At 37.9% G+C, this 22,232-nt stretch overlaps 4 protein-coding genes across 4 annotated transcripts in view; 3 read left to right on the top strand and 1 right to left on the bottom strand.

Moving 5' to 3' along the window:
* Positions 1-8,871, bottom strand: part of LOC104762409 (myosin-7) — a 10,135-nt gene extending 1,264 nt beyond the window's left edge. Inside the window, exons 1-36 of the mRNA XM_019243275.1 lie at positions 8,811-8,871; positions 8,425-8,550; positions 8,205-8,348; positions 7,909-8,054; positions 7,657-7,813; positions 7,482-7,540; positions 7,229-7,388; positions 6,983-7,132; positions 6,778-6,914; positions 6,545-6,691; positions 6,355-6,456; positions 6,010-6,067; positions 5,834-5,935; positions 5,697-5,734; positions 5,487-5,613; positions 5,223-5,393; positions 5,023-5,154; positions 4,811-4,920; positions 4,624-4,684; positions 4,291-4,468; positions 4,006-4,211; positions 3,773-3,892; positions 3,538-3,636; positions 3,183-3,395; positions 2,908-3,060; positions 2,656-2,805; positions 2,419-2,550; positions 2,197-2,336; positions 1,964-2,078; positions 1,866-1,886; positions 1,701-1,778; positions 1,442-1,612; positions 1,107-1,256; positions 790-966; positions 236-688; positions 96-166 (exon numbers count right to left, since the gene is read on the bottom strand). Of these exons, the coding sequence (XP_019098820.1) occupies positions 96-166; positions 236-688; positions 790-966; positions 1,107-1,256; positions 1,442-1,612; positions 1,701-1,778; positions 1,866-1,886; positions 1,964-2,078; positions 2,197-2,336; positions 2,419-2,550; positions 2,656-2,805; positions 2,908-3,060; positions 3,183-3,395; positions 3,538-3,636; positions 3,773-3,892; positions 4,006-4,211; positions 4,291-4,468; positions 4,624-4,684; positions 4,811-4,920; positions 5,023-5,154; positions 5,223-5,393; positions 5,487-5,613; positions 5,697-5,734; positions 5,834-5,935; positions 6,010-6,067; positions 6,355-6,456; positions 6,545-6,691; positions 6,778-6,914; positions 6,983-7,132; positions 7,229-7,388; positions 7,482-7,540; positions 7,657-7,813; positions 7,909-8,054; positions 8,205-8,348; positions 8,425-8,550; positions 8,811-8,813 (4,757 nt within the window). The 5' untranslated portion in view covers positions 8,814-8,871. The remainder of the gene's footprint in view (positions 1-95; positions 167-235; positions 689-789; positions 967-1,106; positions 1,257-1,441; positions 1,613-1,700; positions 1,779-1,865; positions 1,887-1,963; positions 2,079-2,196; positions 2,337-2,418; positions 2,551-2,655; positions 2,806-2,907; positions 3,061-3,182; positions 3,396-3,537; positions 3,637-3,772; positions 3,893-4,005; positions 4,212-4,290; positions 4,469-4,623; positions 4,685-4,810; positions 4,921-5,022; positions 5,155-5,222; positions 5,394-5,486; positions 5,614-5,696; positions 5,735-5,833; positions 5,936-6,009; positions 6,068-6,354; positions 6,457-6,544; positions 6,692-6,777; positions 6,915-6,982; positions 7,133-7,228; positions 7,389-7,481; positions 7,541-7,656; positions 7,814-7,908; positions 8,055-8,204; positions 8,349-8,424; positions 8,551-8,810) is intronic.
* On the top strand, positions 9,314-12,122 carry LOC104762399 (pentatricopeptide repeat-containing protein At4g18975, chloroplastic-like). The gene is made up of 9 exons (XM_010485680.1): positions 9,314-9,508; positions 9,735-9,771; positions 9,900-9,960; positions 10,128-10,229; positions 10,549-10,662; positions 10,817-10,960; positions 11,130-11,342; positions 11,480-11,672; positions 11,797-12,122. Exons 1-9 carry the CDS (start codon positions 9,367-9,369, stop codon positions 11,934-11,936), a joined length of 1,146 nt encoding a protein of 381 aa, XP_010483982.1. The 5' UTR covers positions 9,314-9,366; the 3' UTR covers positions 11,937-12,122.
* LOC104762389 (benzaldehyde dehydrogenase (NAD(+))-like) lies at positions 12,366-18,633 on the top strand. Its single transcript, XM_010485670.2, has 11 exons — positions 12,366-12,608; positions 13,108-13,255; positions 13,675-15,291; positions 15,440-15,699; positions 15,963-16,172; positions 16,272-16,490; positions 16,589-17,554; positions 17,633-17,728; positions 17,809-17,907; positions 18,001-18,190; positions 18,276-18,633. The coding sequence occupies exons 2-11, from the start codon at positions 13,120-13,122 to the stop codon at positions 18,506-18,508; spliced, it is 4,026 nt and encodes a 1,341-aa protein (XP_010483972.1). The 5' UTR covers positions 12,366-12,608; positions 13,108-13,119; the 3' UTR covers positions 18,509-18,633.
* The window catches only part of LOC104762380 (probable folate-biopterin transporter 8, chloroplastic), a gene marked incomplete in the record, with an annotated part of 4,305 nt that continues 3,280 nt past the window's right edge, over positions 21,208-22,232 (top strand). Inside the window, 1 exon segment of the mRNA XM_019243274.1 lies at positions 21,208-21,927. Within this exon segment, the coding sequence (XP_019098819.1) occupies positions 21,448-21,927 (480 nt within the window).

The raw sequence follows: 22,232 nt of genomic DNA, 5'->3' as shown, positions 1-22,232 counted from the left end.
AAGACTGCATGGTTCAGATAATATCTCTAGTTTAATACGTCGACTGTAAGTTGCTTTATCCAAGTGAAAGGTGATGAAGGGATAAAAACAATGACCTGTTGAAGAGTTGAACATTGATGTATTGGAAAGTTTGGCTGAAGATTTTCTGAACGAGAAACAGAGGAACCTGAAAGAGAACGTTTTTAGTAGGGAAATTAAGCAGTTATGTGAACCTTACATATACAAATATTCTTACGTAGCTTTTCTTCCATGTGAAGAGATTGTAGTTCAAAAACCCAATAATGCTTTGCCAAGAGCTTGCTGGTGAATTCTCTACAGACGACTTCACTGCTTGCCCCTCTAGAGATGGTGATATCTCATCAGATAACTTTTTTGGTGACTTATCTCCCACTGACATCTTTGGTGAATTCTCTTCAGATGACTTCTTTGGTGAATTCTCTTCAGATGACTTCTTCGGTGAATTCTCTTCAGATGACTTCTTCGGCGAATTTTCCTCAGATGACTTAGTGGGTGAATTCTCTTCAGATGACTTCTTTGGTGAATCCTCTTCAGATGACTTCTTTGGTGAATTCTCTTCAGATGACTTAGCAGGGAGATGCGCTTCAGATGGCTTAGTTGGTGAATGCTCTTCAGATGACTTTGATTGTGAATTCACAACAGAGGATTTAGATGATGAATCCTTCAGACTCTGAATCATTAGAAGAGAGTCATTTATATGAAACAATCCTATCTTCGAAGCTAATAGATTCTCAAACTATTAGTTTATTGGTCTGGTGACCAAAGGTATACCTGGATGCAGGAAGAAAGCAGTGAAGTTACTTCTCTCTTAACATTCTCTCGGATTATTCCATACATTGTTTCAACATAGGCCGTAAGCTGCTGTTTGAAAAGTAAAGCAGGATATCTAGCATCTACTTGCTGCACCACATCGGTTGCAAGATTCGGGGAAGAGCTTGAACGAAAACCCTAAAACAGTCACATTTGTAGTAAGTTACATAAATTTTGAGCGATATGAAGGATTCAGGAATAATGATAAGAGTTCAGAGCTTGATAAGTCAAGCTACATGGACATCAAGAAAATAATTTCGTTTCCGTTTCCTTGCTACCTGTGTCATCCTTCCAAAAAATGAAGTTGGATGAGGAGGTTTTGTTGGACTTGAGCCAGTTGAGCTCTGTCTTATGCTTCTTTGAAGCAAGAATAAGAGTGTTGATGTGTTTGTTAGCCAATAAGCCAAATGATTGTCGTCCTCCTGATTCTGCATAAATAAGCGGAGGATTTTTGTTAAGTTCTATCTAATACAATACAAGTCAGAGCATTTTTTTTTTGGTCATCTTATCTGAGCCATGGATATGCATGCTTGTCAAGCCGCATATCCAATGGTCTCTGACTAATGACCGTAAGTAATACAAAACAAGTAAACTTCCTAACTTCTCAGGTTACCTCTATTGCAGAACCAAAAATAGGAACAATTCGATCAAAGATACTTGTTTTTTCTGCTTCAAACATCTTCCAGTGTATAAGACATTTATATATTGTAAGAGCTGCAACAGGCTTTCCATGACTGAAACCGACGTTTTTGGATACACATTTGAGAAGAACATCAACAAATTCCTGCAGCATAGAAATATGACAACAAACTAACCAGTGAAAAAGAAGTATGAAACTATTAATTAGGCTAATGTTTTCGTTAGGCACATACATGGGGTTGTCTTTCAATTCGAGATCGTCTAAAAGATTCTGTCCCAAACTTTTTTGACGGTATAGGAGCAATTGGTTCCTGTAAGAATGCAAAAAATATTTATATGAATTGAACGTGCAAGATGTAAGTCTATCACAGATCAGTTTTATCTAGTTCATCACTTGCATTATGTCCATTCTCCACAGGCTGAAAGACGTAAGGGGAATAAGTCAAATATTTTTTCAAAAAATTTTACACGGAAGTATGAGAAATTGTAGATTTACCGGTGGTCCTGTAAATGACACCTGGGGAGACATTTTCCGGGAAGCAGGATTAACCAGCGCTTGCTGCCGGCGAATTTGTTCTTCTGATTCCATGTCAGAAACCTTTTCCTCAAGCCTAATTAAGAGAACAATAATCAAGTAAGTAATTCATATGTACTAACTAATGCGAGTGCAAAATATACTTCGGAGAAAAGATAAAAGATTGACATTCTGGAGTAGAAAGGACGTCAAACCTTTGCATTGATGTCTTCAACTCAATTAGCTTTGTCTCTGAGTCTAAAACTTGTTGCAGCCTCTCTTCACAAAGTCTACTTGCTTCCTCGTACTTCTTTTCTGTTTCATCTATTTTATTTTCCAAGGAACGTACCAGATCCTGATGAAAAATTATCAAAATCAAGTTAGCGATGGAGACAAAATCCACACAGTTAACAGAGAAATGCTTTATCTATGGTCTAATTCAGGTCTTTGTTTTCATCAGCAAGTTTTTTTACCCTCTCATCATCAATTGAAGCATCCTCTGTCAAACTCTCCTTCGTAGAATTGTTCCCTCTTTCATTGACTTTCTTCTCTAATGAACCTACAAGTGCCTAAGAAGTGGTTCCATTCATCATTTCAATGGGATTAATAAACTGAAAACACTTAGTTGATCCATTTGGTTTTCTTTGGTTTTGCTACATCTGTAAAAATATTACCTTGAGCCGCTCATTCTCAGCTGCAAGATTGCTCACGGTCTCGTAATCAGATGAGACGTTCCCTTTCAACTGCTCTGTAATATTTGACCTTGTTTCGTCATGTTTTCTGTCTAATGCATCGATTTTCTCCTCCAAGGAACTTACCAACGCCTAAGAATATGCTATGCTCGATCAGATATATATTTATCCAAAGGAAAAATGGAAAGTATGAACCTCAAATTGTGTATCAAAATCAGTATCTAAAAATCCTACCTTCAGCTGTTGATTTTCAGCTTCAAGTTTGATGATCGCGGACTGATCAATGACAGGAACTTCTTCTTTTATCCGCTCTTCACTTAGCTTACTTATTTCTTCATATTTTCTCTCGGATTCATCTATTTTATTATGCAACAAACTCATCGACTCCTTTTATGGAAAGAGGATAAGACAAACAACGACAAAGATAAACGTAAAATCATAAACGTGATATTCAACGTAGACACTGTTTACCGAGGATTAAAAGGTTCAGACAGAGTTTTATGACTAACCTTAAGCTGTTCATTCTCAGCAGCAAGATCGTTACTCATCTCAAGTCCCTTCGAGAGTTCTTCAATCTCAAGTTGCATGTCTTGCAAAGCGGACTGCAAGTCTGAGATCTCCATACTTTTGGTTTCTTGAGTTTCCTTGAGCTGAAGTTTTATATCTGTTAAAGCGGACTGCAATGCTTCGATTTCTTGAGATTTGGCTTCCTCGATCTTCATCTGCACCAGTACACTGATCAGATGCCTCATACAGAACCAACAAAATGATCCAGTTTTACAATGAACAATTCTTCAAAAAATCAAATATTTTGCGTCACAGGTAATGTGTCCAGCATAATATCATTGATGAAATGATGTGTACCCTCATCTGTTTCTCAAGCTCCAAGTTTGAAGTGAGTTCTTCCACTTGATTTTCCAGCTTAGTCTTAGCATCCTGAAGTGCTCCTGTTTCTTTAGCAGCCTGAAAGAGTAAATAATTATACGAAAATCTCTGCTTATATATTATCTAGTGAATTGGTAATAAAAAATTGACACTAGAGATAGTAGATTTATACATTCTCCACAGAACGCCTTATAAGAAAAGAAGTTAAGATTACCATTTTTAGATTTCGCAATTCTCGGCGTGCAACTTTCACTCTCCAGCTGCACTGAGTAGTAATGGCTGCTTTCTTCGTTCTCACATAATGCTGATGACACAAACATCTTCTGATTTGACTCTGTGTAGCCAGTAGGTTGCATGTCATCAATATTCAAACAAGTAGATGTATGTTATAGGTATAAAATAGGCAAAAGTAGAAACAATTTTATCAATATGTAAACTGAAACTTGCTTGAATAATGATTGTCGCTCTTCTCTTCTTCCTAAACTGAAGTTCAACACGGGCAGCTTTTGCTCGCATCCCTGTCTGAACTAAACAAGCAGACGAGAACAGGCTTTTATAAGCATTCTGGCAAATATAAGTCCGTGCCTGCTTTTGTATCCTCAGAGAAGCAGCTTCTCTTCGCATGGTCTCAAACCAAACACGTGCGACTTGTCCTACATTCAGTTCGGGGAGGGGATAAGAAAGCCTGATAACATTTTTACGAAACCAACAAACGCCTACAACATGTATTACCTCTACATAAGGCTTGAATTTCTGTTGAAGCGGCCTGCAACAACAGAAACTTCTTGCGAGATTGATAAGTAAGGACTTTTCTCTGTATAATCCGTGCTGAATGACCAAGAACTTCAGCTCGGTGAGCATCCAGTTCTGCCATTTGACCTGCCCTAAGAAACACCTTTGTCTTCCCAATCTATGATGCAAGAGAATTATTAGTGAGGATTACATATCGAATAATATATAAGCACACATAAAGCTAGAATAATTCCAGTGCCCTTTACTTGTGTTTTAGTAATCGCAAAACAAGCTACACACTAGAAAGCGCGAGGTAAGATTATGAAACTGCACCTGAAAACCTTTGAGGTCCACTTTTGCTAGTAGCTTTTTGCAAGCGTCAATTTCATCATAGCTATTAACATAAATCCAGAACCAAAAAGTTGTTAAGTGATGCTAATACCAAGTCTTATAAAAATTAACTACAAGAATATGATCAACTGTAAGACTAATTACAGGAATTAAGTATTGGTTAAGCTACCTGCTCTTTGTAGTCTCTGGATATAAAATTCTGAACCGGGTCAAAAACTCGTTGAAAGGCTTTCTAGTAGGATATCCAGCGCAACTGATCCTAATGGCTTCCATGACCCCCTGAGATCAGATACAGGAAGTTCCACAACATCATAAGAAAGCTTATTAATAATTTGATACAGTTGCAAAATTCAAAGGTTCTCTGAAACATTAAAAGCTTACCCCACACCTAAGTTGATGCAAAATATTAATGTTCTCAAATATTTCTGGCTTAAGAAGGTTATTTGGTTTAACACATCGTATGTAGTGTGGCTCCGTGGTGCTCAAACTCTCGAGCAAAGATTGCAGTTGTTGCTGTATTTTAGTACGTGGTGAGAACCAAAGTAGAGATTATATGCAGAATCAAGTGTAACTTAACATACCTTAAACTGAGAACCTATTGATGAGAACTTTGATGTTTTGGACGATTCCTCTGGCAATGGTGGAAACAACGATGATACAAAAGTACAGTCTGAAGAGCTCAGGAGAGCTTGATGTTCTCCAACAACATAATCTTTGTTCTTGTCCAAAAACAGTTCTGTCTGATAAGTGACCTGGAATTAAACAAGAATACAGTCATTGGACCAAGATAGTTTACATCAAGACAAGCATTATAACAAGCAGTTCGGGTTGTGATGATCACTAACATCACCAGCATAGTGGCAAATTGTAAAGTCTGTTTGAGCCAATTTTGGCTTCCCAAAACGTTTGTGGTCTTTAAAAGTCTGGTACAGCTTTTGAGAGAATGTATCATGTGTTGATCTTGGAAACATGCTGTAGAAGCAAACAGAGTCCCAATCATTATTTATGAAGACAAAAGAGAGAAGCAACGAACAAACATGACCTTTTAACCTTACCAAGCCTCGTCTAGAAGGGCAATGATACCACCAGGTTTCTGACTTGAGAAAACCACACATCAGATACTCTAACCCAAAATATTAACAATAGGTATGATGAATATAAGTTCCAACATTGTACATTGTGTGCTCCTAACCTTTTCAATAAGATCAAGGACATCCTGATTATCAATGAACTCTATGTAACTCCAGTCTATCTCTTCTTTAGTATATTCTTCTTGCTCCATCTTGAACACATGCTGTAGAGAAGAGGAAGGTATGTATAAATATTTGGTCAGTCGAGAAACAGATCAATCTAGTGTAAGTCTCCAACCTGGTTGAAATGTTGTTGCAGCTTCTCGTTTGTCAAATTTATACAAAACTGTTCGAAACTGCAAATTGTTCGTGAAAATGAGAAGACTATGTTGGAATTAACAAAAGAATTATAATCAAACAGGCAAACCACAGAACTGCAAGGAACGGTCAATAACCAGATAACTATATTGTTCCAAATCACAAGAAAGCTATTATCTAAGCAACTGAAGTATAACAAACCATCAGCTTAATGTTAAAAGAAGCTAAATCAGAGAGCATAAATGTAGGAAGCAATGTAAGAATTCAATTATCAGTTCCAGAGATTTAACATGTCAGTGAAAACAAAAGCATACCGGTTAAGCACCTGTTTGTCTTGAAACTCTCGAATCCATAAATATCCAGAACACCTATAATATGTTTTGAACTTGGATCTTGGCCGATGGAGTTATTGATCTTGGTCACAAGCCTGTACGAAATAAAATTGAAATATCTTACATAGAAACCCCAAGAATGTAATAAATTCTTATAGAAACGTTCAGTTATAGTAAACCTACCAATCGAACAATTTAGAATAGACAATCTTGGCTAGTGCATCTCTTCCTAGAGCTGCACTATCAGGATCAAGAGACTTTGTAATACTTTCATCACGAGTCACCATGACCCTTTTGCACAAGGAATCTTCTAAAGCTTTCTCATCACACCTGCAACAAAGAGAAAGTCGAGGCTGTAATTCTGGCTGATCATAAAACAGTTAATCTGAGAAAATACAGAGTAGTGAAGCATTTACATGAAAAGTTCTGCTGCCACTTTGAGATGGAACCGTGATTTCTCGTCCCTAGGTTCTGAAGCTTCTGATTCTTCACCCTTTGCAAACTCGATGTTCCCTAGATGAAGGATTGCAGCCACTACTCGGAAGATTGCATCCTATGGTAGTAGAATGTAAGAAGAGTTGTTCGCATGACTCGGCATGTAAAGTGACTAAAATAAAGTACCTGATCTTCCGAATTGATCCCAACAACGTCCATAGCTTTCCTTGTAGCTATGTATTCCTTGGAGTCATCAAGCCCATCCAATGCATAACAATTAGACTGATTTAGATAGCGAAATGTGCTTGGTTTTCCTAACTTGTACCTCTCAGTTTCCTGAAACCTCATGAAAAAACACTGTTCAGTCAACGTGAATCTCATGTAAGGTCAAGATTTTGAGCTAACACCGCCTTAGAAGAGATCAGGGCTTACCTGTTCTGGTGCTGCGCAAAGCATGTAAAAGCAATGATAGTTTCTTTCAGGGTCAGAGACTTGACAAACCCGCGACCTCTCTAGCAAATATGTCCTAATAGCAGCTCCCGAGATCCTTCCCCTATGATCGAACTGAATCTCCACAAATTTACCAAAACGACTGCAAAAAGGAAATTGTGTAAGTATCTTTAACCGGGTTCAAGAAAATACACAAAATGGACAAATCAACAAACGTGAGACGCCTCTCGTCCACCTTGAATTATTGTTTCTAACGGTTTTTGCATTGCCAAACGCTTCTAAAACTGGATTGGACTGCAAAACAGGGAAGACGGTCAGAGGAAAGTATGACCAGATATTACTGGAGGAAACTCACTACTAAGTCTATCTTTTGCAAGAAATGAATCCTTGTATTTTAGGAAATTCATTACCTCTAAAACTTGCTGCTCCACGGATCGTCCTTCACTCTCAGCTCTTCCGCCCATGTATGCAAGATATCGCATGAGCATCTTCGTGCTCTCTGTCTTGCCAGCACCGCTTTCCCCACTCACCAAGATAGCCTGACTCACTCCCTCGTTGATCATTTTCCTAAATTTTATATTTATGGTGATTGTTATGCTCAAAAACAATTAAAAGTGCAACCATCCATAATACAAGCTAATTTAACATGACAGAAGAGTTACCTGTACGCAGAATCTGCAACCGCAAAAGGATGTGGACTCAACTCACCAAATGCTGTACCCTTATACTGTTTCATTGTATCACTTCCATAAAGGCGGGGCAATCTCTTAAAAGGATTCACAGCTATCAATATATTTCCTGTGTACGTCTGGACTCATCATAAAAAAATTAGCTTGCAGAAACTGTGTGTCGACATCGTTAGATCACGTGATGGTAAAATGTAAACAACAAAAATCCTTAAAAGCATAAAATGGTTGACAGCTAGTAGTTGAATTCAAAAGTGCTGGGTGGAGCTTACATATATTTCATTAGCATTATATCGGCACTTGAGGTTGAGAAGAACCCCTGGTTCATGCAAATATGCAAGCTTTGTCATGTCGTCTACCCCAAGTTCAGGGAACTCGGGGTCCTTGGGGTAGACAGCATTTACCTTTGCCACAACCTAAGAAACAAATGCTATCAGAAATGTGCCTTTTTAACAATGGGCATTATCTAACAAGTTATATACTAATTCTTACCGTCTTGCCGGAGCAATTAACAGTGATATCATCAGCGTTAACTTCTTCAACTTCCCCATCAATCCAGGCATCATCTGAATCCTCCACCCAGACATGAGACCCTACAGTTACTTTGGCTGAAGCAGCCTGCGCATTAACCACATCATAAACTACACAAATCGAAACAGGTACTCCGAGAATATGAAAATCGAATTGAACAACAAAGAGCGAATGAATTTCTCAAACAAAAAAAAAAATCGTTTTCTTCTTTTTCTTTCTCTCTTCCATAAAAACAACATTCAAAATTTCATTACTATTAAATCACACAAAACAAGAGAGAGGAAACCAAAAGGAGTAATTTTTATTGAAGAAACAGCAATGCGATTTAAAGAATAGAAAGCTCGTACCATAATTTACGACGGAATCTGGTCAGAAAACAATCTCGGCATCAACAAAACCCAACGGGAGGAGAAACATCAAACACAGAAAATTTTGAAATCCCAATTAACTAACATGGATCCATAACGAATTTGACAACGAACATTCCTCTTTCCCAACATAGAGGTTGTCTCATCAGAAGCAGAACATAATCTGGGAAAATAGTCTCATTCTCTCCGTGTTTATTTCTTCTTTTCGTCTTCCCTCCCACCCACGGACGTTGGGAATCGAACGGAGAAGAAGAATCATGAAACATAACTCTCTCATTCCCAAATTACCCTCTTCACTAAACCGATCCGGTTTACTTCAACGGATCTAAATAGAAAAAGTAGAGTAGAAAGCGTCTTTCTTTGTCAGGCCGATTTTTTCCTAATGGGCCTAGACTTAATGGGCCAATTGTTTTCCTAATGGGCCTAGACTTATTATGGTTTTAATCATTTTATTCAAAAATCAAATTAAATTGTACAGAAGAAAGAGAAACCACTTTACGCCTCCGTCTCCTCCGTTCACCTCACTCCGCCTCCAATGGCGGGTTTCAGTTCTCTGATTCCTCGAACGTCTCTGAAACGCGCCGTTAGTTGCGCAACCGGAAACCTAACTGCGAAGTTGTCTCCTATTGCGGCAGCACGAAATCTCTTCACCGGAGGGGGATGTGACGAAATTTATGGTTGGTGGTATTGCTTATAAATTCGTTTTCGTATCCTTTGTTAAGAATATTGCACATTGATGTTTTTTGGTTAATGAATTGGAATCTCTGAGTTCGAATTTGGAGCTGATTGCTGTAGGTAGTCAAGTTCTTCTTTCTGTAGTAGAGCTTCGAAAGGGTCTTTTTTTTTTTTTTTTTTTAAGACTGTTGTTGAATCCTATTTTTTAATTTCGAAACTTATTGTTAGGTAACACAGGAATGGTCTCTCATCCCAATCGAATAAGGTAAAAGCTCGATTTTGATCAGTTAGCATCATTTTTTATTCACTAATTTACCAAAACATGGATGCAAAATCCATTTTTTTTTTTCGAGCTGTATTGACTCTGATGTTTTACCATACATACTTCTCTAGGAATCACAACACCATTGGTAATCCTGGCGTTCTAACTGGTCCATTTCATCATCTTCTCAGGGTAAGTTTTCATCTGTGATATGTTTTTCGTCTTATATAACTTCTAAAACATTGCTTAGAGATCTAAACAGTGTAATGAATGTCAGGTACTGATTGTGATCACTGAAGCAAATTTTTTTAAGATTCTTGTTGTATACATCTCATTGTGTGTGACATGATATTTCTCAGGTCAACCAGAAAAACAAGCCCGCCTTTTTAAGGGTCCAATCAATGAGTTATCAGTTTGTGGCTGATTCTCATGCATCTCCTAGAAGTATTGTGAAAACTGAGGTACAATAGAATACACTGAGTTTAAGCTTTGTGTTTTTCTGTCCAAGTCTTAGTGTGAGCTCAATTAAGTTTCTCTTTCAGACAGATCTTATACATCATCTTGAGCAAAAAGTTTAGATTTTCATTCAGTGGCCTGTAGGTCTCAGCAGTTTCGTATAGTCATATAACCTAACTAGTATATCTGATGATCAAATTACTTTCCCTAATCCAGTTGCTTTTGGTTAGCGATTCCTGAGAATTTTGCCTTTCATCATTTAGATCTCTTGCGTTATTGTCACCAGTAAGATCCTTGGGATGCTTAGTTTTCATCTTGTTGTAGGATGAGCAAGATGTTTCTAAATCATCAAAGAAGGAAAGCGCTGATACCCCTAGAAAACATCAAATTGGGGAGAACATACCCAAGAAGGATAAAATAAAGTTTCTTGTAAACAATGTAAGCAGAAATTTTTAATACAAGCTATTCTTCCTTTTTGCCTTTCTAGTGGCTTGACAATGATGAGAATTTCCAAATGTTTGTTTAAATCTTGGTTTTTTTGCCCTTATCTGTTGGCTCATCTGTCCAAACCTTTATTACGATGTGAATGCAGCTTCTTGATATAGAAGATAATAAAGAGGTTGTTTATGGAGCTTTGGATGCTTGGGTTGCTTGGGAACGCAATTTCCCCATTGCTTCCCTCAAAAGAGTCATAGCTATTCTTGAAAAGGAACAGCAATGGCACCGAATGGTCCAGGTATCTATCACCCGAATGTCTTGTCTCTTTTTTTTCTCTCACCTTGGAAGTCATGAACCATGAATAATCAAATACCCAAGAACATACCGACTAATTTTATAGTTACTAAAAAAGTAGAACAGAATCTTGTAGACGTTTTAATTCCATTTCCCCTGTGTAATCGTTGTAGGTGATAAAGTGGATCCTAAGTAAGGGACAAGGGAACACGATGGGGACGTATGGACAGTTGATACGGGCGTTAGATAAGGATCGCAGAGCAGAAGAGGCGCATGTAATCTGGCGAAAGAAAATTGGGAATGATCTGCATTCTGTACCTTGGAAATTATGCTTACAAATGATGCGCATATATTTCCGGAACAACATGTTACAGGAACTTGTTAAGGTTCGTTATGTTTCCCCTTGTCTCTTCACTGACCGGACATTAGATAGAAAATATATTGCTCGTTGATACTTAAGCAGAACTAGTAAGTTATTTTGTACTGACATCAAACCTTGTTTATTTGTATATGGGTTATGAAGCTATTTAAGGATCTGGAGAGTTATGACCGTAAGCCGCCGGACAAACACATTGTGCAGACAGTGGCAGATGCCTATGAGCTTTTGGGAATGCTAGATGAGAAAGAAAAGGTAGTGACGAAGTATTGCAATCTACTTGTCGGTGCAGCATCTGATGGAACATCAAGAAGATCTTCAAGGAAGAAAAAGAAACCAGGTACTGTGGATGACGATTTCACACATATATATATCCTCAACCATCTTTAAAGCCATTGATACTGAACTCATGTGCTTCTTTCGCCTGACCGCATGAGTTTTAACTGTTTAACTTGTGATTTCAGAACTTAGGAATCCTGAAGCAACCACAGAAGACGTAATAGAGGCAGCGAATGCTGAGTCACAGGAAGAGCTAAAAGAAAATCTGGATACAAATGAAGATTCAGAAGGTGCCACTGACAAACGATCCGAACATGAAGCATAAGTTGTAGGATTTAAAATATAAATGTCTCTACTTGATTGGTTGTAATGCTTAGAGTTCAAGGTTTGAGTGCGTCACTAGTATTACAGAGTCATAGGGCTTTAGGTTTGCTTGTCACGCAACAGCAAAATTGTGTTATACCGTAACCAAATCACATTTGATTTATTTTGAAAATTTGGAAAATGAATATACGTCACATATGACATAACTAGACTAACTAAACATAACCACTTGGAAAGATTCAACATCCAACGGTCATCATCTAAAGTTAGATGGTGAAATAAATCACGATGGTATTATAGTGATTCGGTACGGTTTGAATCGGTTAGATCAAATTGGTTCCCTACCAAAACTAGAATCTCCGGTTACATTGGGTTTTAAAAATCGGAAAAAAAAAAAAAAAAAAGGTTCGAATTTTAGGGATTGCGGGAGATCGTTACGACGCGTTGAGCAGTGAGTGTGTCTGCGAAGCCGGAGGTGAGCTAACGAACGTATTGAGCCTTCGAAACACAGAGATGCTTCGATTCCAGATCAAGTGTGAATGGGATATTTCGGGATGGGGTGATTCGCGCAGACCAAACGTAATGGGTATCGAATGGGGAAGGGAAGACCGAAGTGGAAAGGTTCTGGAGAAATCAATCGGACCTCCAAGGCCAAAGTCACCTTCCGATTTAGGTAAAACGTTGAAATTAGAGAGATTAAGTAGTCGTTTTCTTCCGAACACTGAATGAGTTTATGGGCACAATGACGTAGTTCTCATCAACACTATGAATTCCAATCTAAGAAATTTTTCTCATTTTAGATACAATTTCCCAGTTTTAGACCACTCTCTCACCTTTACGACTAGAGTTGAAACCCCATCTTTCTTTTACCCATCACCTCTTTAATAAAATCAGCATTGCTTTATCACTCATTTATAGTGGAGTGGACTCGTTTCGGTAGATAGCTTTGCGTCCAATTTACTAATCTCTGCTTTCGTTTCGTATTGAAATTGGTAAAGTTAGTGGATTTTATGTTTGACTCTTGTCAATCACTTTCCCTTTTGTTTTTGTTGCACTTCCTGAAATCAATTTAGCAACTGGTTTATTTCTTTATAAATTCCTGCCAATACTTGAGCTCTTCATGCAGCTACTAACTCTTGTCTGCTGATATATACTACTCTTTTTATAATTAGTTTGGGAAGAGAATGGCGTGTGAAGATTTGGTGTTTGCTGTTAATGGAGAGAAATTTGAAGTCTTGTCAGTTAATCCTTCTACGACTTTACTCGAGTTCTTGCGCTCCAACACTTGCTTTAAGAGTGTCAAGCTCAGCTGTGGTGAAGGTATTAATACACACACACTGTTCTTTTTCCAATGAATATCGATAGCTTCTCGTGCTTTTATTTGGTTTATATGCATTTCTCTGCTTAACTCTGAACTTCATATCTAGACCTGGATGATTACCACTTTTGTCTCCACAAAAAGCAAAAGTCATGAATTTAATGTTTGAATCTGTATGCGTTTCTCTAGATCGTTAAAATCTATGTTTATGTAATCCTTCCTTTTCAGACTTATGTTTTGGTTTTATGCCACTCATATTTACGTGAATTCAACCACTTGTCTTAGAAGTGTCTAGTAAACTGAGATGAGGCTAGGAACATTTTTTTTTTTTCCTTGTTGAATATTTCTGTGTTCTTTTTTTGCCTGTCCGGAATTTTCAGTGTTTGTATCTCTCATTGAATCAATTATATTTTTCATGCAGGGGGTTGTGGTGCTTGCATCGTGATTCTATCAAAATATGATCCTGTGTTAGACCAAGTCGAGGAATATTCTATAAACTCTTGCCTGACCCTTCTTTGCAGCATAAATGGGTGTTCCATAACCACATCCGAGGGACTCGGGAACACAGAAAAAGGGTTCCACCCAATTCACAAGAGATTTGCGGGGTTTCATGCCTCTCAATGTGGTTTCTGTACCCCGGGGATGTGCATCTCTCTCTACTCCGCTCTTTCAAACGCCCATAACTCCAAAAGCTCACAATCTTCTCCAGATTGCCTTACTGCTCTTGCAGCAGAAAAGTCCATTGCTGGAAATCTTTGTCGCTGCACCGGGTATCGTCCCATTGCTGATGCTTGCAAGAGTTTTGCTGCTGATGTCGATATAGAGGATTTGGGTTTCAACTCTTTTTGGAGGAAAGGTGAAAGCAGAGAAGAGATGTTTAAGAAATTGCCTCCTTACAACCCTGATAAAGATCTTGTCACTTTTCCAGACTTCTTGAAGGAAAAGATAAAGTGTCAACATAATGTTTTGGATCAGACAAGGTATCATTGGATCACTCCTGTTAGCGTTGCAGAGCTTCAGGAAATATTGGCAACAACCAACCCCGGCGGTGATAGAGGTTTGCTAAAATTAGTTGTTGGCAACACGGGAACAGGTTACTACAAAGAAGAGAAACAATATGCTAGATATATTGATATTAGCCACATTCCAGAGATGTCAATGATCAAGAAAGATGACAGAGGAATTGAAATTGGAGCAGTTGTTACCATATCTAAAGTTATTGATGCTTTGATGGAGGAAAATTCATCTGCTTATGTTTTCAAGAAAATAGGTGTCCACATGGAGAAGGTGGCCAACCATTTTATCAGAAACTCAGGGAGTATCGGTGGTAATCTAGTGATGGCACAGAGCAAAAATTTTCCTTCCGACATAACCACACTTTTGCTCGCTGCAGATGCGTCTGTGTATATGATAAATGCAGGGAGACACGAGAAGCTTAGGATGGGAGAGTATCTTGTGGCGCCTCCAATATTAGACACTAAAACTGTTCTTTTAAAGGTTCATATTCCTAGCTGGATTGCTTCTTCCACAACTGGTTTGCTTTTTGAAACCTATCGAGCTGCACTTCGCCCTATTGGAAGTGCATTGCCTTATATCAACGCTGCTTTCTTAGCAGTAGTCTCTCGCGATGCATCATCAAGAGGCATCATTGTGGATAAATGCCGGTTGGCATTTGGTTCTTATGGTGGGTATCATTCCATCAGGGCGAGGGAAGTTGAAGATTTCTTGACGGGTAAAATACTCAGCCACAGTGTTTTGTATGAAGCTGTGAGGTTACTTAAAGGGATCATAGTGCCCAGCATAGAGACCTCATACCCTGAGTATAAGAAAAGCTTGGCCGTTGGGTTTCTCTTTGATTTTCTCTATCCTCTGATCGAGAGTGGCTGTTGGGATTCAGAAAGAAAACATATTGATGGACACGTCGATCCAACAATATGTCCACCTTTGCTGTCATCTGCACAGCAGGTGTTTGAAAGTAAAAAATATCACCCTGTTGGTGAAGCCATTATCAAATTTGGAGCTGAAATGCAGGCTTCTGGTTAGTACTATTGTGTTCCTTTGATCGTTTTTAAATAACCTTATAGTACTATGGTGAAAAGAGTCAAGCAGAAATGCTTTTAGATCTTTAGTCACCATGCTTATTAGACAAACAACATAAGAACTTACATGAGTGCCTGTCTTTTCAGGTGAAGCTGTTTACGTTGATGATATTCCATCCTTACCCCATTGTCTACATGGAGCATTCATTTATAGCACAAAGCCATTGGCTCGGATAAAGAAAGTTGGTTTTGGAGGGAATGTGGCACCACTTGGAGTTTTGGCAGTTATTACTTTCAAGGATATTCCTCAACTAGGGCAAAACGTTGGTTACATTTCTATGTTTGGCACAGGGCTTCTATTTGCAGATGAAGTTACTATATATGCCGGACAAATAATTGCTCTTGTGGTAAGTCCAATTTTTACCGACTTCTTTTGTATTATAGTAAAAGGTCCAACGAGAAGAAAAAATACAGGATGCATATACATACTTGCATGATAAATGGAATTTAAATAGTTTAATTCTGAAAACTAAACTCTCCTTTCGATATGGGGTCTGAATCAATAGCTCCATTTTCATAGTTTGTGCTGTTTGGTTTACTCAGCTTCATGGGATGCTTTATCAACTTCCTTCAAAATATTTGTCCATTTTTGGTGAACTATCACTATCAGGTTGCAGACACACAAAAACATGCAGATATGGCAGCAAATCTTGCAGTAGTTGAGTACGATTCAAAGAATATAGGAACACCAGTATTATCTGTGGAGGATGCAGTCAAAAGGTCCAGCCTTTTTGAGGTTCCTCCCAAATATCACCCCGAACCCGTTGGCGACGTTTCAAAAGGAATGGCTGAAGCTGATCGCAAGATACGCTCAGTAGAAGTATTGGAACTCTTTTCTTATCTCTCGATCTCGATCTATTCAAAATTGTTTTCTAATAGATTCTTACACTCATGTGTCCTGTTGAATACGGTTATGCAGTTGAGACTCGGGTCACAGTACTTCTTCTATATGGAGACACAAACGACACTTGCCTTGCCAGACGAAGACAATTGTCTAGTGGTTTACAGTTCAACACAAGCCCCCGAGTACACACAATCAGTGATTGCTACATGTCTTGGCATCCCAGAGCATAACGTGCGAGTCATCACCAGAAGAGTCGGAGGTGGCTTTGGTGGAAAAGCTATTAAATCTATGCCTGTAAGTAATATTTTGATCTCTGAATAGAAGTCACTAGGAGAGTAGCAAGAGACCGTTTTATTGTAATTTGATGTTAATGCTGTTGAAGATGATTTCAGGTTGCGACAGCTTGTGCGCTTGCTGCACAAAAATTGCAGCGTCCTGTAAAGATATACCTCAACCGTAAAACTGATATGATAATGACTGGAGGGAGGCATCCCATGAAAATAACTTACAGTGTAGGTTTCAGATGTGATGGTAAAGTCACTGCACTAGAGCTATGTATTTTAATAGATGCAGGGATAGATGCCGATGTAAGTCCAATACTGCCATTGAATATAATGAATTCCTTGAGGAAATATGACTGGGGTGCATTGTCATTTGATATCAAAGTTTGTAAGACAAACCTTCCAAGCAGAACATCTTTGAGGGCACCCGGTGAAGTACAAGGTTCATACATTGCTGAATCCATTATTGAGAATTTAGCATCTTCCCTGAACATGGACGTGGATGTTGTGAGAAGGATAAATCTTCATACTTACGAAAGCCTCAGAAAGTTCTATAAGCAAGATGCTGGTGAGCCTGATGAATATACTTTGCCTTTATTATGGGACAAACTGGAGATATCTGCAGATTTCAGGCGAAGGGCTGAATCGGTGAAAGAGTTTAACCTTTGTAATGTATGGCGCAAAAGGGGGATTTCTCGAGTACCCATCATCCATCTAGTTGTCCATAGGCCAACTCCAGGAAAAGTAAGCATTTTGAGTGATGGTTCGGTTGCGGTTGAGGTAGCAGGTATTGAGGTGGGGCAAGGGTTATGGACAAAGGTACAACAGATGGTTGCTTATGGTCTTGGTATGATTAAATGCGACGGAAGTGAAGATCTGCTTGAAAGAATACGGCTTCTTCAGACTGACACACTCAGTATGTCTCAAAGCAGTTACACTGCGGGTAGCACAACCTCCGAGAACTGTTGTGAAGCAGTGAGGCTTTGCTGTGGTATCTTGGTGGAGAGGCTGAAACCTACCATGAATCAGATTCTGGAGAATGCTCGATCCGTGACATGGGACATGCTCATTCAACAGGTATAAAAGTTAACTACTGATAATTCTTCGTATATTAATCCAGTTGTCAAGGAAATATCTCCATATGTGAAACTGCAGGCATATGCTCAATCTGTGGACTTATCAGCTCGAACCTTTTATAAGCCAGAGTCCTCTTCTGCAGAATATCTCAACTATGGAGTTGGAGCCAGTGAGGTAAATCTCATCGCCAATATTTTCAACAATTCCCTAAGACAGAATCAGTAATCTTCGTATATAAATGCAAAAATGTGCAGGTGGAGGTAGACCTTGTGACAGGTAGAACAGAAATTATAAGATCAGATATTATCTACGACTGTGGAAAAAGCCTTAATCCTGCTGTTGATTTAGGACAGGTAAGCATGAGTTTTGTGTGGATTGTGGATGTGCACTTAATGTTATATAACAGGTTGTTTAATTGGCCTTTCTGTTTGTTTTGCTTTGAGAAGATCGAAGGAGCGTTTGTTCAAGGAATAGGGTTTTTCATGTATGAGGAGTATACAACAGATGAAAACGGACTTGTGAATGAAGAAGGCACATGGGACTACAAAATCCCGACGATAGACACAATTCCTAAACAATTCAACGTTCAGATTCTTAACAGTGGTCATCACAAGAACCGCATTCTCTCCTCAAAAGGTTTTTTAGCTAAAGAATCAATGAGATTCATCTCTCTCTTCTTAATATTGGTTGTCGCTGAAACTGCCTTCTTCTTCTGATACAGCTTCAGGTGAGCCTCCGTTGCTTGTGGCGGCTTCTGTGCACTGTGCAACAAGATCAGCCATTAGAGAAGCTCGAAAACAGTACCTTTCATGGAACTGCAGTGATGGTGATCATCGTAGAGACATATCTGATATTGGTTTTGAGTTGCCGGTTCCAGCGATTATGCCAGTAGTGAAGCAGCTTTGTGGCCTTGAAAGCGTAGAGAAGTACTTAGAATGGAAAACATATCCTTAAAATAACAGAGTATCACTGAAGAATGGGGTTTCCTTTTATCTACAGTAACCAATATTTGAATCTCTAAATTAACACAGCAAACGCAAGTCACGTATAAATTGTTATGCCGTCAGAAAAAAAAATTTATACGTATATATATGATTGTTGTAACGGTAACTTTTTATCACCGCTGTGATCAAAGTTCCTTTTTTCTAATATGTATTTTAATATTTGTTTAAAAAACCTAATCTTTCCTTTTTTGTCGTGGTGGCAACCTTTCTATATAAACAATAATTCTTCGAGAAATCATAATTCTTTTTATCAGCTCTTTGAGAAATCATAATTCCTCGAGAGCCAAAAAAAAAACCTAATTTGTTCTGCTTTTTCTTTTTTAGTCTCTGTTTCATCAAGAGCAAGCAATGATAATGTCTTACAGAGAGGACTCACCGTCACCGATCTCGATGACCATCTGTACCAACGCCGTGGGAACTATTACTCGTCTTTTGATCGCTCGCACCGCACGATCAAAGATCTCGCCACCCGTTTCTCTGTTTTTATCATGGAGGATCTCATCGAGGTGGCGACGCAAACCATGGATGCATCATGCATGCATCAATCATCATACGCGCCGCCGTTGTAACGAGAGCCAGGTTTGTTCCTTCTGAAACGATTCGTCACTATTCCTATTTGATCTCGCTACTTTGGATTTTACAATTTAACCCTAACTTCTTGCTTTGCCTACTGAATTTTGGTTTAATAAAGGTTGCATGCAATTAATCAGATGAACTTAGGCTGGCTCTTGTAGTTTTACGATATTAACCTGACCTAGTGACCTATAAGTCTATAACTATATTTTTAATCTTTGTGTCTTGGTTAGCCTTTAGGTTTTCTTGTTACTGTAGGTTCCCATTCTTGATTCGCCAAGTCTATATGGGTGCAGCGCATGAAAAAGCCATGGTAATGAATTCTTTTCTATGTTTTTCTTTTACAAATTTAATAAGCCTATATAGATGATAATACTGATTTGGTGGTAAAATGTTTTTTACATTTGATTTTCGAATCTCGGATTTAAAACTTAATTTCAAAATATATATGTGTTTTCAATAAGTAGTTTTTATTTAAGTATACAAAATATTTGTATTAGAAAATAAAAACTAAAGTGTTAAATTTTCATATTGTGGAAACAAATTGGGCTTGGCATCCAGTCCTTAGGATTTCTTTTGGTCCATTAGAGGTGTTATAAGTTCAATATATTTTCACAGCATGTGAATTTAACATTTAAACTTTGATTTTCAGATTTATAACTAATATATAAACTGTTTTTATTTAACTATACAAATATTTCAATTTTTTAAAAAATGTTAAATTTCAAGATTGTGAAAACAAAGCTATCTCATCCATAGGATTTCTTTTGGTTTATTAGAGGTGTTATAAGTACAGTCCATTTTTCACAACTTCAATACTTAAGTTTTGATTTTTGGATATACAACTAAAAGATAAACAAATTTTATTTAATAAGTTCTTTTTTAAAATACAATATTGTGAAAACAAACCGGATTTAATATCTCGTCAAGTTTGACTGTTTTAATATTTACGGTAAAAAAAATTTGATTAAAGTTCTACAAATTAATCATTATTATAAAAAAAATCAGATTTATAATATGTTTTAAAAGGTTATTTTGCAAATAATAGTTTATATAATCTGATTTAACTATGCAATATAATTTCATTTCTAATGAACGAATTGCCTTGTACAATTATCAAATAGATTAACACTGGATAATTTAAGTTCACATTAACGAATAACGAGTGTCCCTATTAATTTGTCACACTCCACGTCATTTTGATAATAAGTAATAACCTAGTCTTCCATCCCACAATGTGTTGTGTTATTGTACTATATAGCTTTGGTAGGTATATCTAAGATTAGTATATGTATCGTTGATACTCTTGGTAGATTATATTAAAAGGACGACTAGTCGACTACTCATATATCAAAGAAGAAAGAGAAAAGAACACTAGAGGTGGAGAAAAGAATTACAAACAAACAAACAAACAAACAAAAGGAATTAAACCAAACCAAACTAAACCTAAATGTCTAAACATGGACCAAAAAAATCAAAACTTGTTTAAAGAAGTCGGCTAAGATATTATTTGAACTATCGTAAATGATATTTTATATATCCAATTCCAAATAGAAAGTAATTTACCAAAAATAATAATAAAAATTGTAAGCCACATAATTCATGTAAAATTTCCCTGTCCGTCTTTGAAAGTGTGGTCGTTACTCGTTACCGACGCACCGTTGAATCTTAGGGGCAACCAAAAAAGTCCAGAAAACAAAATTGCTTACACGTGATCAATTCATGGGTCGACCTGATAAATGTAAAATTAGAAATTTTCTTTACTAATTCTTTTTGTGATAGAGAATTTATAACAAACTTTAGTGACAAGTCACCATCAGAATCAGATGACTCATCGTTTCCAATTTCCTAGGATATTGTCCTATGGATCCTTTGAAATTAAAAAATTAATACTAATCTGTAAAGCCTTTATCACCGTTGGTTAAATTATATTAAAAACTCATAACCTTGATTAATTAGTGGAAGACAACCTCTGTACTTAAATTTTTTTTTGAGTTTTGTCTTCCTCTTATTTTACTCTCTTTGCTACACGCTTCTAGATCTCTCTTCCTTCAAAATATCTTTTTTCTTTCTTTCTTTAATTTTCGATTTGTTTCCGATATTGAGAAATGAGAAAATCTTATTTAGTCTCATTCATCCCTCGAATCAACGATGCTTAGGGGTTTGCCCCAGAAATTATATAAACACAATCGTCGATACATACAAAGCTTGTGACTTTAATTCTTTTCTCTAAACAAGAGTAAAGCTTCTTCCTTTCTCTCCTCCTCCTCCTCCTCCTCCTCTGTTTCTAATCTCTCTGGAGCAAAGGAAGGAATCATGATAAATCCATTGTTATCAATCCAAAACTCCCCAACCAAGTTCTTGAAACCACCACTTTCTTTCGTTAGCAGGCAACAACAACAACAGCAAGAAGAGAGGCAGAGGAAGAACAATACCCTTTTCACGGTGGATACCAAACCACGGAGAGCGACGACATTCGCGTGTCTCTCCATAAGCAGAAGAAGAAGAAACAACGATGGTGGTGTGTCTGAATCTGGAGAAACGGCGGCGAGGTTTGAACAAGGGGGTGGTAAAAAAGCAATCTCGATTTTATGTGGGTTAGGTTATTGGGTACAAGGGTCAAGATGTTTCCCATGGCTTGCACTTAACTTCCATATGGTTCATACCCTCGCACTCCAACCATCCACGCTTCAGCTTGTGCAATACTCTTGCCTTCTTCCCATGGTGGCTAAACCTCTCTACGGTGTTCTCTCAGATGTTCTTTACATCGGAAGTGGTCGTCGAGTTCCTTACATCTCCATTGGAGGTTAGTTTTTCCAAAGTCTCCCTCTCTTGCTGTGTCTTGAAATCATCTGTCTTTGTCTGTTGCAAACATGAGATTTTAGAACTGATTCTAGGAAAAACGTGTAGCTGATTGTAGCGACTCTGCTCCCTTTCATTATGTGCTAAAATCTTGAATGTGCCAGCTTTTCTACAGGTCTTAGCATGGGGTTCAATGGGAATATTCCAAGGAGCTAGAGAAGTCCTTCCTTCTCTCATTGCGTTTGTCCTGCTAAGTAACCTTGGAGCATCCATCACCGAGGTTGCAAAAGACGCTCTTG

Source organism: Camelina sativa, chromosome 3 (genome assembly GCF_000633955.1).
Source record: "Camelina sativa cultivar DH55 chromosome 3, Cs, whole genome shotgun sequence".
Lineage (NCBI taxonomy): Eukaryota > Viridiplantae > Streptophyta > Magnoliopsida > Brassicales > Brassicaceae > Camelina > Camelina sativa.
The sequence above is the reverse complement of the archived record's forward strand: the minus strand, read 5'-3'. Positions and strand labels throughout refer to the sequence as shown.

Excerpts from the sequence above, each read along its gene's own strand:
- LOC104762399 (XM_010485680.1), top strand. The coding sequence starts at position 9,367 with ATGGCGGGTTTCAGTTCTCTGATTCCTCGAACGTCTCTGAAACGCGCC. Across the intron at positions 9,509-9,734 it reads GGGATGTGACGAAATTTATG|GTAACACAGGAATGGTCTCT; the intron begins GTTGGTGGTATT and ends ACTTATTGTTAG. Across the intron at positions 9,772-9,899 it reads TCTCATCCCAATCGAATAAG|GAATCACAACACCATTGGTA; the intron begins GTAAAAGCTCGA and ends ATACTTCTCTAG.
- LOC104762389 (XM_010485670.2), top strand. The coding sequence starts at position 13,120 with ATGGCGTGTGAAGATTTGGTGTTTGCTGTTAATGGAGAGAAATTTGAA. Across the intron at positions 15,292-15,439 it reads AGCTGAAATGCAGGCTTCTG|GTGAAGCTGTTTACGTTGAT; the intron begins GTTAGTACTATT and ends CTGTCTTTTCAG. Across the intron at positions 17,729-17,808 it reads ATGGAGTTGGAGCCAGTGAG|GTGGAGGTAGACCTTGTGAC; the intron begins GTAAATCTCATC and ends AAAAATGTGCAG.